Genomic DNA, 16,640 nt, shown 5'->3' with positions numbered 1-16,640 from the left:
CCACTATACATATCGATATACATAGAGATTCACCGACTACATTTCAGGCATCCAGCGATCCTGATCTATTTGAAAATTACTAGAATTGATATATCCATATATCATATTTCTGCAGGCATAAGAGTTTTTTCCTTTATGTTCGGTGGAAATCACATGTTAAAATTTGGTCACGCCCAACTATGCCTTCTAAAAAGGACAATGCGGTCGCTACAAATATAATCCGGTTTACAAGTCCGGAGTCGAATCCCACAGAGAACTAAGGTTTAGCTACAGCTGTTCACTATCACCAAGAAGACAAGCTTGAACAATTCCTAACTTATAGATATTAAGATTCTTGTGTTTAACTACTTAACTAACAAATTAAAATAGTAAATTAACAACTAACGATACTGAGGGTTAGAGAAAAGATTAAGGAGGTCTAGAGTTATGATTTCCCCAATTGTCGGAATCCTTCCCGCTATGTCTTCTATAATTTCGCCTAAGTATTCTCTACCGATCATGAGCACTCTTATTACCGTAAATCTCTCCCGAGTAATTACGACAATTTACTAGACGCACTCTCCCGAGCTACGCTAGCTGGCTTTTAATACAGCTCACTTCAGATCGCACCCAAGGCTTCGTTATCCCTAATCCCGCCTTTTTATCCGCATTAGTAATTTACTCTGTTGTTCCAAAATGCACTTTAACATATCTTCGAGCTTCTTTAGGTCAGCTTCCCTAGGTTCTTTGTTCCTATTAACTTCACCAGAAAAAGAAGAACCATCAAAGTAAGGGGTTGGGGGAAGGTAAGAAATATAAGCACAACCGTGAAAGTGACCATCTTGACCACCACACATATCACACACATTCCACACATAAGATTGAGTTGGTGCACAAAATTCGCTCTGAGGAATATTTTGATAATTTTGCCCTAGGTGGTTTCCTTCACAATATGCATAAGGAGGATCAAAAGTAGAATTACCAACAACAAAATTCTCATAATTCCATGATGTCATGTTTCTCAAATAAACAAATAAAACTAAAATAATAAAAAAATAAAAAAAATCAAATAATAAAATAAAAGTTCAAACTTGAAACCTAGCAATATGTACACCTACAACTACACCGTTAGTTCCCCGGCAACGGCGCCAAAATTTGATCACGCCCAACTATGCCTTATAAAAAGGACAATGCGGTCGCTGCAAATATAATCCGGTTTACAAGTCCGGAGTCGAATCCCACAAAGAACTAAGGTTTAGCTACAGCTGTTCACTATCACCAAGAAGACAAGCTTGAACAATTCCTAACTTATATATATTAAGATTTTTGTGTTTAACTAATTAACTAACAAATTAAAATAGTAAATTAACAACTAACGATACTGAGGGTTAGAGAAAAGATTAAGGAGGTCTAGAGTTATGATTTCCCCAATTGTCGGAATCCTTCCCGCTATGTCTTCTATAATTTCGCCTAAGTATTCTCTACCGATCATGAGCACTCTTATTACCGTAAATCTCTCCTGAGTAATTAAGACAATTTACTAGACGCGCTCTCCCGAGCTACGCTAACTGGCTTTTAATACAGCTCACTTCAGATCGCACCCAAGGCTTCGTTATCCCTAATCCCGCCTTTAAACCCTCGGTTATTGATCCCTCATATACTCTGGGAGTGGTGTTGTTCAACAATTACCTAAATATGCACTAACTCCCGATTTATGCATACTAAATAGGCACAGCTAATTGAGAGCTCTTCAATCAACCAGAATATAATCGTAGTTGAATAAATAGAGAAAAGCTATGGCTCAATTATATAAAAACCTAACAAGAATTTATCCTACAAAAGGTTCTATCAAAACTCTAGATAACAAATTAGCTATTCATAATAGCATGTAAAACTACAATACTAAAAGTCATAACCAACAATGAAAAATAGGAAGAGGAAGGAAAAACTCGTAGAAGAATTCTCCGCCTTGCTCCCAATGTGTTCTTGCCTCCTTAGGTCCAATCTATGTCCAAAATATGTCCCCTCTCTTTCTTGGCCGGTTTCCTTGGTTTAATATAGGGTTTAGGGCTTAAAATCCCGTATTTTGCACATAAGTCCCTGAAATTTCCGCCTCCTGCCGCGGACTTGCCGCGGTCGCGGTGGAACCGCGGCCAAACATGCCCTCTGATTCTTCAGTTGTCCGCGACCATCTTCTACCGCGATTCTGCCGCGGCCGCGGTGGAACCGCGGTTTTTCACCCTGTTCCGTTTGGAATTTGGAAAAACGTAAAACACTAAAGTTGTAGCCCTTTGAGTTAGCTTTCCAACCATATATTGTGGAGCCCAAATGGAGTTCTGAGCAAAAAGTTATGTCTATTTTACTAGACAATGCGCAATATGCCTCCTCAAGTCTTCGTTCGTACTTAATTATCAAATTTGACCCCGAAACACGATCCCGGCTTAATTCCTTGAGCTTTTACTCAGACTTCAAAGCTTCAAATCACTTAAATTCATTCCATAACATCTATATAGCTCGGAATCACACCTACAAGGCATAAAACACAGAATTAGTGCAAAACACTAGCGATTAAAGCGCAAACTCAATTAAAGTGCAGTAAATTCGAGTGTAATAAGGGACTAAAATATGCAATTATAGCCTATCATCAATACTATATTCCAATAAATAGATATCTGTGTTATGATACAAGTCCACGTTTTCAAAAAAAAATGGATGAGATTGGGTCCCAGCGGATCTAAACAATCTTATTTTTTTGAACATGAAGAAATAAAGAAGCCATTGCAATTGCCGGAAAGACTAGGCCTACTAACGGCACAAAAATAGATGGAAGGTTCAAATTTGTCATAGAAGGGTACCTCGATTTACTATTTGTATCTGTTATTATGTTATTATATAAATAAAGATATCTTGTAATAATTATAATTAAATTAAGAATTTGAATTCTAATTACTAATTAGAAATTAGATAATATTTATTATTAATAGAATTTGAAGAATTTGAAATTCTTAGTATAGATCTAAGTATCTATATATCTAAATCTAACTGAGTAGGTATAATAAGTGCAAAGAATGTAGAACTGTAGAACTAAATAAATGGACTTATTCATCTCCTACATGAGAAAGATATGTATCATAATAAACTTTATTATTTTTCTTCATTTCTTTGTCTTTTGTTCTTGTCTTCTAATTTTCTAAAAATAGATAAAGAGTTTCTTACAGATTATCGAAAGATTCGTTCGAATCCGACCCAACATGAATTTTTAGCTAAAATGGTTTTTCGGGAGATAGAGAAAGATACAAAACTCTATTATCTATATTTGAATTTCAAATTATATACCTAAGACAAGAAGAAGAAATTCGTTTTATTTTCCTAATTTCACGAAAGGAAGAACTCACTCTTGTTGATAAAGGCTTCTTGATTCGTAATCAGGAATATAGGTAAAAAAAAGAGTTATCCTCAACTTTAGTTTTGATTCTTTCCACAATTAGATCTTCTATCACCAAAGAAAGCGCCATTATTATCTTATTTACTTTGATTCCGACAAACTAACTACTTTTTTGCTACAAACACAAATAAAATAATTGAACTTAGTGCTCTACTTGATTTTGCTTGACTTTTGATTCAAAGGAAAAAAGGCGTGGAGCTTAAATAACTCACTCAGAACGCTTTTTAAAAGATTACGTGGTACAATTAGGTCGAATAAACCCTTCTGGAATAAGTATTCAGCTGCTTGTGAACCTTCGGGTACTGTTTTATTCAATGTTTGTTCAATTACTCTTTTACCTGCAAATGCAATGTAGGCATTGGGTTCGGCAATAATGATATCCCCCAACATACCAAAACTAGCTGTCACTCCACCAATTTTCGGAGATGTAAGGATTGATACATAAAATAACTTTTTATTTAATTGATAATCATATAAAGCAGACGATATTTTAGCCATTTACATCAAGCTCAAACTTCCTTCCTGCATGCGCGTCCCCCCAGAAGCACACACTATAATAAGGGGTAAAATTTGAAAACGCAATTATGTTGAAAATCCCAATTATGCTACAATTGAATGAGAATTGGGATATTAAAATTCAATATACCCAGTTTGTAGATATTTTGTAGATAATTTGTAGAAACATTGAAATTGTGTATTTTCATATTAATTTTTCAAATGATATGTAGTTTTGTTGTAGATTAAATGTAGAAAACAAGCAATTGTGAGTCTTATTTGACTCATTCCTCACATTCAACCTATTCTACAAATTCACGCCTCTTTAAATACAATACAACCATACTTTTTGAATTTAAAGATATAGCAATATATATAACTTAAAAAAACATCTTCTCCTCTGCACAAGTTAGCTCCAAAACAGACGAAGTGGAATAACAAGCTCCCATCAAAACTTTTAACACAAAAATACAAAGCTGAAAAATAAATAAACAACAGTCTACAATTTTTCTATAATTTATCTACAATTTCTGCAATATAATGTATGTCATGTCTTCTTCTTCTTCTTCTTCGAGTTTCAATCTGAAATTCAGCAAAAACCAAGTCTAATCTTCACCAAAACCCCTCAAATTGAGATATTAACTCCAAACCATATTCCCAATTATTAACAACAACACCCAATCCAAACAAATAATAATTTTTGAAAATCCAAATTAGAATTCAAAGCTTCAAAGCTTTTTAATGGCTGTCAATGGTGGAATTGCTGCTCTCTTTTCCTTTCCTCTTATATTACTGAAATTTGGGATTGCGAGATAGAGAGAGACGTAGAGAGAATTCTCAAATCTTTGCAACAACATCCAATCCAAGCAAACAATGTCTTTTGAAAATCCAAATTCGAATTCAAAGCCTTGGCTATGGAAGAAATAATGGGATTTTGATACAGAAATCGTGGGTGTGGGAGGGAAACGTGGGTGAAGGTGTGGGAATTGGAGATAGAAACGTGGGGGGAGTGGTATTAGAAGGAATATACGGTACCATTAAATTAGGAGTGTAATTAATACCCTTAAAAATCACTAATGGTATATAATTGGTACTTAGGTATACTAAATGTAATTATATCAAACCTTAAACATTGAGGGTAATATAGTTTGTTATATGGCATAGGAATGTAAAAATTCCAAAAAATAACTTCTTCCCAAAAACACTTTAAGAAAAGTACACTTAAAAGCACTTTTAAAAGCCCAAATACTAATTGTTGCTCAAAAGTATTTTTCAAATTAATTAGTCAAACAAACTGTTTCTCACCAAAAGTACTTTTTTACAAGCACCTTTGAGAAAGACACTTTTCAAAATAAACTGATTTTAGAAGTTTGGTCAAATTGGCTATTAGACGGTATCTGATCATCGTGATCTAGACAAACAAGTCACGATATGACGTTCCACGATATTGATCATTCAAATAAACTTATAATTATTTGCTCAAAGCTTTAGTTTAATAATGTAGTCATTATTTTATATTTTTTTTTACATAACTAGGAATACACGTGCAGCGCACGTTCCGAGAAACCAGTATACATATATATATATATATATATATATATATATATATATATATCCGAGCGACTATAATTTAACCATCCTTCTCATATAACACGTGTCAATTTTCTTATTGATTTGTTAGTTTGTTGTTGTCTGAGAATTGCTTTTCTTGAGCCGAGGGTCGATCATAAATATCCTCTTTATCTCTATAAGGTAGAAATAAGTTCTACATACACATTACCTTCCCCAGATGAATATACTGCGATGTTGTTGTTGTTCTTGTGCGGATTCAAATCTGCTTCTTTATCCCGGCATTTTGTAACAAATTCATTTTCAATAACCTCTCTAATAAAAAATTATGTGTGGTCAATAGACAAGCAGAAGAGAGATGAAAAACAATATGTTATTCTTATTATATACAAATTCATATATGTAGTACAGAAATTTGATCCATCTATATAAAATTGAATGTCACAGAAATTCATGAGAAATATGTGTATTGTAGATGTAGTTGCATCCTTATTCTCTTTAAGCTGATCAATAAATCAAAACTGATATAAGAACCCTGCAACAAAATATAATGCATGTTAGCTCTTTGTTAAATTAATAATTGCAAAATTAGCATTTTTCAGCCAATAGCAAATTCAGAATTTTAAATAAAGTGCGGTTACCACTTAATATATACACACATTTTTGAACATTTTCCTTAAATATTTTGCACACACATCACAAACAACGAGTTCAAGATAGTGATTAGTGAGGTGCAGGTGCATCAACTGCTTATATGCTTGATCCGCCTCTATCTTCGGCAGTATTGGCACTCCACTTAGAGTGAATACTTTACATTTTTTTCCTTATCTTTTTTTCTTCTTCTTTCAGTACGCAGGGATCACCATAGTCGCGTTCAGATTACATGATATATGATTTAGCTTGAAACATATGAAATATATGCAGGAGGGGGCAGATATACATACCTCAAGCGGTGTCACGGGACAACTCTTTGTTGGGAATTTTTACTAGATATGTAGTATATATAAATAATAAGCAAAATAAAAATATTAGGTATAAATATAAAGAATGATATTGCTCGTCATTATAGTAATATATATATTTATTTATTCACTTGTTCAAATATTGACACCACTTATGGAAGGAGTATGAAACATCACATAATGAAGGCAAGACAAGAATTTGAGAGCACAAAACTCTCTTGATGAAACTAATATTACCTTTAGTGTTAATTACATGTATGCCCCTTATCTTAAAGTGAATACTTCACATTTTTTTCTTTTTATTTTTTCTTCTTCTTTCAGTATGCAGGAATCGTCACAGTCGCGTTCAGATAACAAGATATATGATTTAGCTTGAAACATATGAAATATATGCAGGAATATGCAGGGGCGGATATACATACCTCAAGCTGTGTCACGAGACAGCTCTTCGTAGGGAATTTTTACTAGATATGTAGTATGTATAAATAATAAGCAAAGTAAAATAGTAGGTATAAATATAAAAAATGATATTGCTTGTCATTATAGTGATTTGTTTATTTGTTCACTTGTTCAAATATTCACGCCGCTTACAGAAAACCCTACATACGCCACTAGGAGTATGAAACATCACATAAGGCAAGACAAGAATTTGAGAGCACAAAACTCTTTTGATGAAATCATATTACCTTTAGTGTTAATTACATGTATGCCCCTTATCTTCATCTTCTCTGGAAGTTGAAGCATTTGATTGCAAAAGCAAAGGTTACTGCAAAGAGTATACAGAAACCAACCACTGCAACACCAGCAATGCCTAAGAAATCATGCCTATATCCAAACTGCTCTTTAATGAACCTTTTTATTGGTAATGTATGGACACCATCAGCAAGCCTAAGATGTTCATTTACTTCTCCATATTGTGATGTTAAAAGTCCATATAAACTCCATGCTACTGGATTAGCCCAATAGTACCATCTCCACCAAATAGGGATTCTCTGTAAAGAGAAAAAAACTAAGTGAATATAACAAATCCGAGATTTTGTGAATTTCTCGTTCATTGATGAAGGGGAGCCTTGGCGTAACTGGTAAAGTTGATGTCATGTGACCAGGAGGTCACGGGTTCGAGCTATAGAAACAGCGTCTTGCAGAAATGCAAGGTAAGACTGCGTATAATAGACCCTTATGGTCCGGTCCTTCCCGGGACCCCGCGCATAGCGGGAGCTTAGTGCACCGGGCTGCCCTCTCGTTCATCAATGATCACATGATGAAAAAGACTGTAACAAACATTTGTGTTCATGATGGAAGAGAACATGTCAAAGAAATATTACCATTCGAGAAATCATGAAGCCACTGAACAGATTCCACATCATATAGAATGGTGCAGCAAGAATTGCAGCAATGTTATGGTTTGGAGAGACTGAAGTTGTCATCATTCCAAAGAAAGTGAAGTATAGAAGTGTGAAGTACATGAAGTATATGTACCAAACAAACTTCCAGACATTCCACTCGAAAGATGCCATGGAGTAGAATATGGTACTATAGATTAGTGTCTGTATGAAAACATATGGAAATTCAATTGTGACCTGCAAAAACAGTAAGACCAATTTAGATAGGCAAGCACATCATTTGCGGACCAAGTCTTACATCAGAGTCATATTAAAAAGCACATGAAGAATATCAAGATGACATGCCTGTGCAAATGCAAAGGGTAGAGCTGAGTACATCCCTGCTGCTCTTTCTCGATATGAGACGAATCTTTCAACATATACCACAGGTTGGACAGAGGACGCGTTCGTGATTCCAATAAAAAGAACTGCTGCATACATGGATCCCATAGCATTTAATATATCCTGCTGAGTACTCCTGTGGTGAAAAGGTTGGTAGATAATGTGAAACAGTGAGAACATTTACTAACTTGTACTCCAGGTAATAAAATTTTGTGAAAACAAAAGGAGAAAGTTTCAGTATGACAGCATTCAGTTTTCTGATTATGAGGAATCATTTGAGTGACTTCGGTCTTGTGACAAATGTGCCATAAGATCAAAATGAGTGAACAGATATATATCATTTTGAATGGTAAAGGCAAGGTTTCAACTTCAAGAAAGAAACCAGACCTCTTAGAACCAAAATTCCAGCATATACTTCCAAACATCAATGAGATTATGACGGTGTAGAAGAAGCGCACAGCACTATACTGCGGATTTCTCCAGTAGGACAGGTTTTGCTTCCAAAGACATGCAAGAAACTGCCCAAAAAAGGACTGAGAGTACTTGCTTGGGAAATTTAGTTCAACTGAATCTTCTTCTGGCTTGCTTAAACTTTCAGCCATTTCCTCATTTTGCCTGAATTGACCAAAACAAAGTTAATTAAAAAAAGCAAAAATCAGATATTTCTTAATCTCTCTCACACACATATACACACACACACACAGAGATACCTATATAATGTTGATTTCCGATAAACGTCCGCAAAATCTATGCCGAGGCGATTTTCTTCCGCTGGAGAAGTCACTTCAAGAACCCAAGCAGCAGGGTTCTGTCCAGACTTAATTTTGTGAACTCCTTGAATTGCCTAGCAAAATTAGGACTGGATTATATATTATGCAGTTTTAAGGCATAGCAAGCTCTGAATTGATGAGTTAAGGGATTACCTCGAAATACTGAACAAGCTTGCATGATCTGTTTCCCAGTGAACCAGCATAAATGAGCTCTCCACCTCTTTTCATTAGCAAAAGCTGCATACCAAGTAAAATCATTCAGAAGCTAAAGGTACTAATCATATCTTTAAGCTTATTGGTATATAACTGCTAGAGCTGTAACTACAGTAGGGTAAACTTGAAGATTAGATGTGCATTGACCAAGATTTAAGATGAAAACCTCGTCAAATGATTCAAAGATATCTATACTAGGCTGATGGATGGTGCAGACGATTGTTCTTCCAGTGTCGACAATGTTTCTCACTGTTCTCATTACAATGGCTGCAGACCGGGCATCTAGTCCTGAAGTAGGTTCATCCATAAATACTATTGAAGGATTGGCTACAAGCTCAACTGCAATCGTCAACCTTTTCCTTTGCTCTGTTGACAATCCATCTACCCCAGGTAGGCCAACCAAAGCTCGGCTTAATGAAGTTAGTTCCACTAGCTCCTCAACCTCTTCAACAAAAGCCTGCAAAACTGGTTCTTCCTCAGGTTCTGTATGTACAAATTGTGAAACGATCTTAAGTTCAAAGAACTATAGGCGAGTACCTTTTGTGTTTTCAGATCAATGTGAGAAGATAACCGGAGCCAAGCAGAAAACAGAAGTGACTCGTGGATAGTTAAGCAGGGGGAATGAACATCATTTTGTTCACAATATCCAGATACCCTTGCAAAAGTTTCTTGCTTTTTAGGGTGTCCGGAAATATAGATATTTCCTACTATTTGTCCACCAGTTTTCCTACCAGCTAAAACATCCATTAGAGTAGTTTTACCAGCACCACTGACACCAACTAATGCAGTAAGAACGCCCGGCCTAAATGCACCGGTAACATTGACTAGTAACTGCAATTTATCTCCTGCTAGACCTTGTTGCTTAAGTTCCTGAAGATATAACTCAGACAATGATTAGGGATTTGTTATGGAACAATTGCATTAAATTGTTACTAGAATTAAACTTCTGTTTGTTTACCATGGGGACGTCAACATAGTAACTGATGTCTCTAAAACACATGGAAAGAGGCCGGAAAGGAAGAACCATGCCTCTTCGTTTCTTCTGCTCCCTTCCTGCCGAGAGACCAGAAATCATGAATTTTTCATTGAAACAACAGAAAACTTTGAAACTGAGAATGCTTTAACAGACCAGTGAATGAGTGTGTGTGGTTCAAAAACTCTCCAAATGGAATAATGTTATATTCACTCTCTTGTTCTTTGTCCTTGTTCTGGATCTTTCTCTTTGAGACAACTGCTTGCTGACTCCCTAATGCTGCAGAAAGTTTACATTACAGGTACATCAGTTTGCATTAAGAGCAAGACATGTCAACTTGTAATACTAGAGCATTCAAACATCTTTCATTTGCTCAATTCTTTGCGACAGCTAGAGTTTCTCTCTAAACGCGTCATAATAAAAGACTTGTAGAACCAGAATATAGCTATGTAAGATGATCGTATGGAGGATTTTTGAAGAGAACTTACGGTTAAGGTAAGTCAGAAATATCGTGAAGAGGATGTTGAACAATATTGTATACCCAATCAATGCACCAACACCGATCCAATACCAATAGTCCTCTGGAAACAAGCTGCGAACCTTTAATAACATCTGACCCAGAGGCATGTCCCCAAATCTCTGCCAGTTTAGAAAGAAAAGGTAAATCTATGTCCAACAGTAGTACTGATTACCAAATGAGAAACATTTGTCGATAGTAGTCCAAACATATTTTTGTGTGGAGCATCAACCGAGTGCTGTGGCACTTTTATAGTAGTCATTTCTTAGTGATAATGAATTATACAGGTTAATTAGATGGCCTTCGACACCATGTGAAGAGATCTGTTTGTTTTTGCTAAGAAGATTTAAGTTCCTAAAAAGAAGCAATACATGCTAATATCTGGTTTTCATTAATAAACATTGAGTTGCATTTATTCAAATCAGCTTACTTGAACAACCTTCTGATCTTTGTTGACAGGCTTATAGATTGGCTTTTTGACTGGCAAACAGAACGATCTAAAATGAATACTAGGACGATGGATAAACGTATAGATACTTGTACATATGGAACACTGCACCTGATTTCTTCATTGCTATGTTGGTGACCCGTTATGTTTGGGTATATTCAAGTGTATTTTTGGACTGTAATTGGATATGAAACAGACACAAATAGAAACCGCAATATCAAACTACCTTATCCCAAGAATGGCCACGGAACTCATTTACTGAAGCAGCATTCTGGGCATACATCAAAGGCGAAAACCAGTAACCCCAGATCCACCAACTTGGGATGCTATCTGTAACAATATGAAAGTTCAACTACAAACTAATCAAATTTAAAGCCATTTTTTTCTCAGGGATGAAGTAACTAAATCATAGATTAAGCGAAATTGAGAGTGTAAATGACCTCTTGAAAGAACAAATCCTCCGAGAGCCATGACAACCAACATTGCAAAAGATCCAAAAGTATTAGCAACTATCATATTTCTGCCTAGTGCTGCCATCAAGCGGAAGAGACCTATTGACATCTGATGCAATGAAAGATACAACAAAAACTGACGGAGGCACCTGAAACAATTAAATAAAGTAAGTTGTCCTAACTCTATCAAACATGGTGAATACAGAATCTAAAACAAGAGGAAAAAATCGACAAGAAAAATAAAACGATACCTAGTTATTTGAGGATCAAAGCCAACCACATAGTATGTAGCTGCAACCCAAATAAAGGACTCTAAAATTGATGTGGGGATACTCAAAATCCAAGATGGAAGAGTATATGTCCAACAGGGGTAAAAGTGCAAATCCCTCTGCTTGTAAAGAACGGGAAGCTTGGCGATCAGCATAGGCACCTCCAAGAAGCCATTGAAAAGAACCATAAGAATTGCAAAGTAGAGAGCACCAAGATAAACAGCTCCATCTTCAAGTGTATCGTGATGCATTGTTGAACGGAAGAACACACTCATCATTATCAAAATAATCAAAAAGAGCTGCAAAAGTTGAGAACAATATTTCCATCTCAACAACTAATAGTATAACTATAAAATGAATCTAAAATTATGATGAAACTTCTAAAATTATGACCTGTGTGATTTTGAAAACAAGCACAACTGAGTTCCTTTTTAACAATAACATCTGCCAGGAAAAACTGATCTTTAGAAGCTCGGATTTTTTCACACCGTAAGTACTAGAGGACAGTGCTGCAGGGTGATCGTCACGTTTGTCAAATGGGATAGCCAGCTCCTGTGCCAATGCATTACCAACATGAAAGGATTGAAAGCGTTCAACAAACTTTGTCGCCGGCACATAGTTGTACTGGCTATTGAGAAACCAATACTGCCCTTGATCTTTTTCAGATGTTACCTGTGAAAAGATAGCAAGATGACAAACCAAATAAGAGCACTATCAATATGGCATCAGTTCAATGCTTGAACACTGACAATTACCTCTTGAAGAAAATCAGCAACATTTTTCCTGGAGGGGCATTTGAAACCCATAAATTCAAAGAACTCAAGTGCACTATCACGGGGACCCTGATATACGATATGGCCCTCACTTAAAAGAATTATATCATCAAACAGACAGTAAGTTTCAGGGTCAGGTTGCAATAAAGAAACCAGGGTAGTCCCATCAAATGCGCGAGTCGTATGCTTTAAATACTTGACGATTTGATAGGTAGTTGAACTATCTAGCCCGGTTGAGATTTCATCCATTAAGAGTACCCTTGATGCACCCATTAGCAACTCACCTGCATGCATGTCTCACAACTTCAATATTCCAAGCAACACTTTTTCATCAACTAGTATCAGAAATGAAGGAAAGTACCAGTAGTAAGGCGCTTCTTTTGACCACCTGAGATCCCTTTGAGCATTTCATCTCCTACTAATGTATCCGCACAAATATCCAGTCCTAAAATCTTTGCAGATATTTCAGAAGATATAAAAGAAATGTCCAAACAACAGTCCGCAAAGTACAACGAAGTTTATAAAGCTATTATCTTTTATCTAGCACAAGAAGCTATTGCATCATAGTACCAGTAGATAAAACAACAGCTATTTCAACATGTAAAACAAACATAGAGGAAAATATAGCTCCATATGCAGCATGTGGAGTGAATGTAGAAAAACAATACCTGTAGAATATAATCTACGACTACACTTGTCTGTTCTCCTAATGCTACTCCCTAGGAGAAAACAGTTACATCAATATTCAGATGACGCGGTTTGTCTATATAGATAACCTGGAAAAAGCTTTACTCGTTACCTTAATAAAAATATCAAGATCTTGATCAGGAATTATTCCAGCATTTTTCTCTTTTCTTAGAAGTTCCATAAGCAAATCTGCCCAAATTTAATATGGTTCTATGTCAAATTCAACTAACAAAAGTATTTTAAAAAAGTGTAGGTCTAGATAATATTACCACGCTTAAAACCGACACCCTGGCAACGTCCAGAGAACTCAAGCGTCTCCCTTACTGTCATTTCTGCAATATGTGAATCCCTTTGGCTGATGTATGCAGCAGTCCTCTGAGGAACAAACTCCTTCAAATCATGTCCATTGTAGGTAACTTTTCCTGACATCTTCAAATAAGTCAACTGCATTAATGAGGAACTATAACAATCTTTTCAAAAACAAAGATAACTGCAATGTGATCTAGAACCAAAACTTGAGCTTTTCAGTAATTCTTTTCGTAACAAATGAATTCGATGGAATGTACCTTCAAATCTTTATCAAGGCGGCCAGCAAGTGCCAAAAGCAATGTTGTTTTTCCAGAACTTGGAGGACCCAATAGTAGAGTCAGCCTGAAGACAAGACAACCGTAGGAGATTTGAAATTTAACTCGTCGACATGATACATACTTCATTGGAGCTCAAATTTTACCTTGAAGGCCTTATAAAACCACTTATGTTGTTTAGGATAGATAATTTCTTTCTCCGACTTGGGAAAATCCTCAACTGTCTCAAGAAAGTCTGTCTCATTTTTATGACAAAAACATTGTTAGACACTAGGCACAGTGAAATGGTAATTTAGCTTAGACATGAGATCTGCAGGCTTACCTCAGTCATGTTGAATATGAAGTTTGGAACTGTAGGCAATGCTCTATCTCCTACATGGACCATTGCATCAACTTTAAGATGCTGAAAGCAAACCTTTACTTTTGGGAATTCCAAATTCACCCTGAAAGTTAGATTAGTTCGATAGGTTTTAGAATATAAACGATACATTAGATAATGTTGAAGATCATATGGACGATAAATAAATCAAGTTGAATAAATAGTCTGAGAATAGTTATCACTATTTTGATGAGAATATGCAGTGCAAATTCAACTATCAGGTTTAAGACTCTTAACCCTTAGCTCTTTCAGCTTTGATGTCAACTTTAGGAGGTTGTCTATGTATTTTGCCTTTTTAGTATATTGAACCAAACATCTACAACACCAATAACTACGCCTCAGTCCCAAACAAGTTGGATCGGCTATATGAATCTTCACTAACCATATTTCTCCATTTAAGCTCAACTCATGTCATCAAAATACTCTTAGAAAAGCAATAGGTTCAAAATCAACGTACTAACAAGACTAAAATCTACTAAGTTATCACTTATATGGATCTTTTTTGTCAATTGTTCCCTATAATCCATGCACAATAATTCATATATCTAGAGATGTCAAATTTGGCCCAAGCCCAAATGACCCACCCAACCTTGAGCCCAACCCGCTCAAGGTTGGGCTGGTTATTGACCCGCTCATTTATTGAACTCAGTCCATCTTGACCAACTCATATCAACCTATTTAAAGTTGGGCTAGTTTTTAGCCAAATTGATCCATGAGTAACTTTGCCAAAATCTCTTAGAAATAATTTTTTTTTTGTTTGAATGTTATCTATGGCCATAACAAAAAAAAAAAAAAATTATTTGGTAATTATACAATTCAGAAGAAAACAACACATATTAAGTAAAGCTTGATAAGAGTTGGGCGGGTTGGGCTATGACCCAAATTTTAGCTCATCTTACCCGACCCATCTTAGCCCAAGTAACAAATGACCCGCCCAATTATTGACTCAACCCATTTTTACCCGCCCAAAATCGGCCCAACTCACCCATTTGACACTCACACATATATCAATAATCTCTATTGGAATTCCTGCGTTAGTTAACGTAACTTGTATCAAGAAATAAACATTATTTTCAAGCAAGTTATAAAACCAAGTGAATTTCTTTCTGCTAAAGAAAAAGGGATTGTTACACAAATAGCCGGATAGATTCAATGTTTATTTTTTCTAGCTGGTATACAGGGGCGAAGCCACCTTTAACAAAGAGTAGTCAACTGACCACCCTTCACCGAAATATTACGAAAATTTACACTATGTATATAAGTAAAATACTGATTTTAGATGTATAAAATATATATTGAACACCCTTTGTCGAGAAGTTTTTTTTAGTTCTTTCAAGTTTGAACACCCTTGGAAACATTTCTGGCTTCGCCACTGCTGGTATATATAGATTATGCATTGATTATACATAGTAATACATGTATTATACATAAATGATACATATATTATACAAACGCTGGCTATTTTTGGTTTAAGAGATTAAGTGGGAGTCTATTTGAGTTAAATCTTCAAAGAAAAACTCCAGAGAAAGCAATAACACCTACTAAGCAAAATGCACAAATACAAATTACAAGCAATGAAATTGAATATAGCAGGAAAGCTATGTACCAAATGAAACAAAGAACTTACGCTTCAAATCTTTGCTTAACTCTTTTAAAGAACAGCTCAGTATCTTCATTAATGGCATTAATCAACTTATCCAAAACTTGCTTCTGTTGTTGATCTTTCATTTTACCAACATCAACCAACGAAACCTCTCCAGAAATATCCCGAAAGATCGATGTTCGGGCTCGAATATAAGTAGGAGACCTCTGCAAAGCAGCTAACACAAGAGCCTCTTCATCTTTGTTAGCTCCATTTTCAGTTGTGCTTGAGAAAATTCTCTCTGAGGAAGAGTTCCACATTGTTGTGGATTAATTATATCAAACAGCTACAAAGTTTTTATATTTTGAGGAGAAATGTAGAATGTGATTACAAGAAAGTATAGGGAAAAAAAAAATTAATTATAGGATTTCTGAATATAATTTGTGAGGTGAGTAATGTTAGATGTGTCCATCCAACAACTTTGCTGGCTTGAAACTTTAGCATTAATTTGGTGTGTTACTACTTCTTCTTCTCTACCCTCAACCAATCTATACATTTTTCTCATAAAATCATGCATAGAAAGTGACATTTTGACAGAGAGAGATATGGGGAACAGATGAAGTGTTGTTAGACTTTGGTTACAAATGCTATACTGAAAAGTCTAAGAGTTATTTGCTGGACTGAAAAGTAGTTAAAACAGTTAGGAAAAAGGTAGCTTTAGCATTTCCTTCACTCTCAACCAAACCCAAACAAGAAATGTGAAATTTTGAAAAAGAATATAGCATGGGATTCAACTACAATTTAATGTACTAATTATAG

The 16,640-nt window shown here is 35.5% G+C and overlaps 1 protein-coding gene across 2 annotated transcripts; it reads right to left on the bottom strand.

Moving 5' to 3' along the window:
- On the bottom strand, positions 5,842 to 16,413 carry LOC109227281 (ABC transporter G family member 32-like). 2 transcript variants are annotated; one of them, XM_019392385.1, is made up of 25 exons: positions 15,867 to 16,413; positions 14,183 to 14,303; positions 14,007 to 14,095; positions 13,843 to 13,927; positions 13,546 to 13,720; positions 13,389 to 13,465; positions 13,258 to 13,308; positions 12,951 to 13,041; positions 12,572 to 12,873; positions 12,210 to 12,488; positions 11,799 to 12,115; positions 11,536 to 11,696; positions 11,322 to 11,425; positions 10,619 to 10,769; positions 10,287 to 10,409; positions 10,116 to 10,210; positions 9,695 to 10,027; positions 9,324 to 9,614; positions 9,098 to 9,181; positions 8,885 to 9,018; positions 8,562 to 8,789; positions 8,139 to 8,310; positions 7,776 to 8,030; positions 7,137 to 7,442; positions 5,842 to 6,023 (listed from the first exon to the last, which is right to left on the bottom strand). In XM_019392385.1, exons 1-24 carry the CDS (start codon positions 16,139 to 16,141, stop codon positions 7,170 to 7,172), a joined length of 4,266 nt encoding a protein of 1,421 aa, XP_019247930.1. In that variant the 5' UTR covers positions 16,142 to 16,413; the 3' UTR covers positions 5,842 to 6,023; positions 7,137 to 7,169. The 2 variants fall into 2 exon arrangements, with proteins under 2 accessions (XP_019247930.1, XP_019247931.1); XM_019392386.1 differs by having other exon boundaries at positions 13,546 to 13,705; positions 15,867 to 16,412.

Source organism: Nicotiana attenuata, chromosome 6 (genome assembly GCF_001879085.1).
Source record: "Nicotiana attenuata strain UT chromosome 6, NIATTr2, whole genome shotgun sequence".
Lineage (NCBI taxonomy): Eukaryota > Viridiplantae > Streptophyta > Magnoliopsida > Solanales > Solanaceae > Nicotiana > Nicotiana attenuata.
The sequence above is the reverse complement of the archived record's forward strand: the minus strand, read 5'-3'. Positions and strand labels throughout refer to the sequence as shown.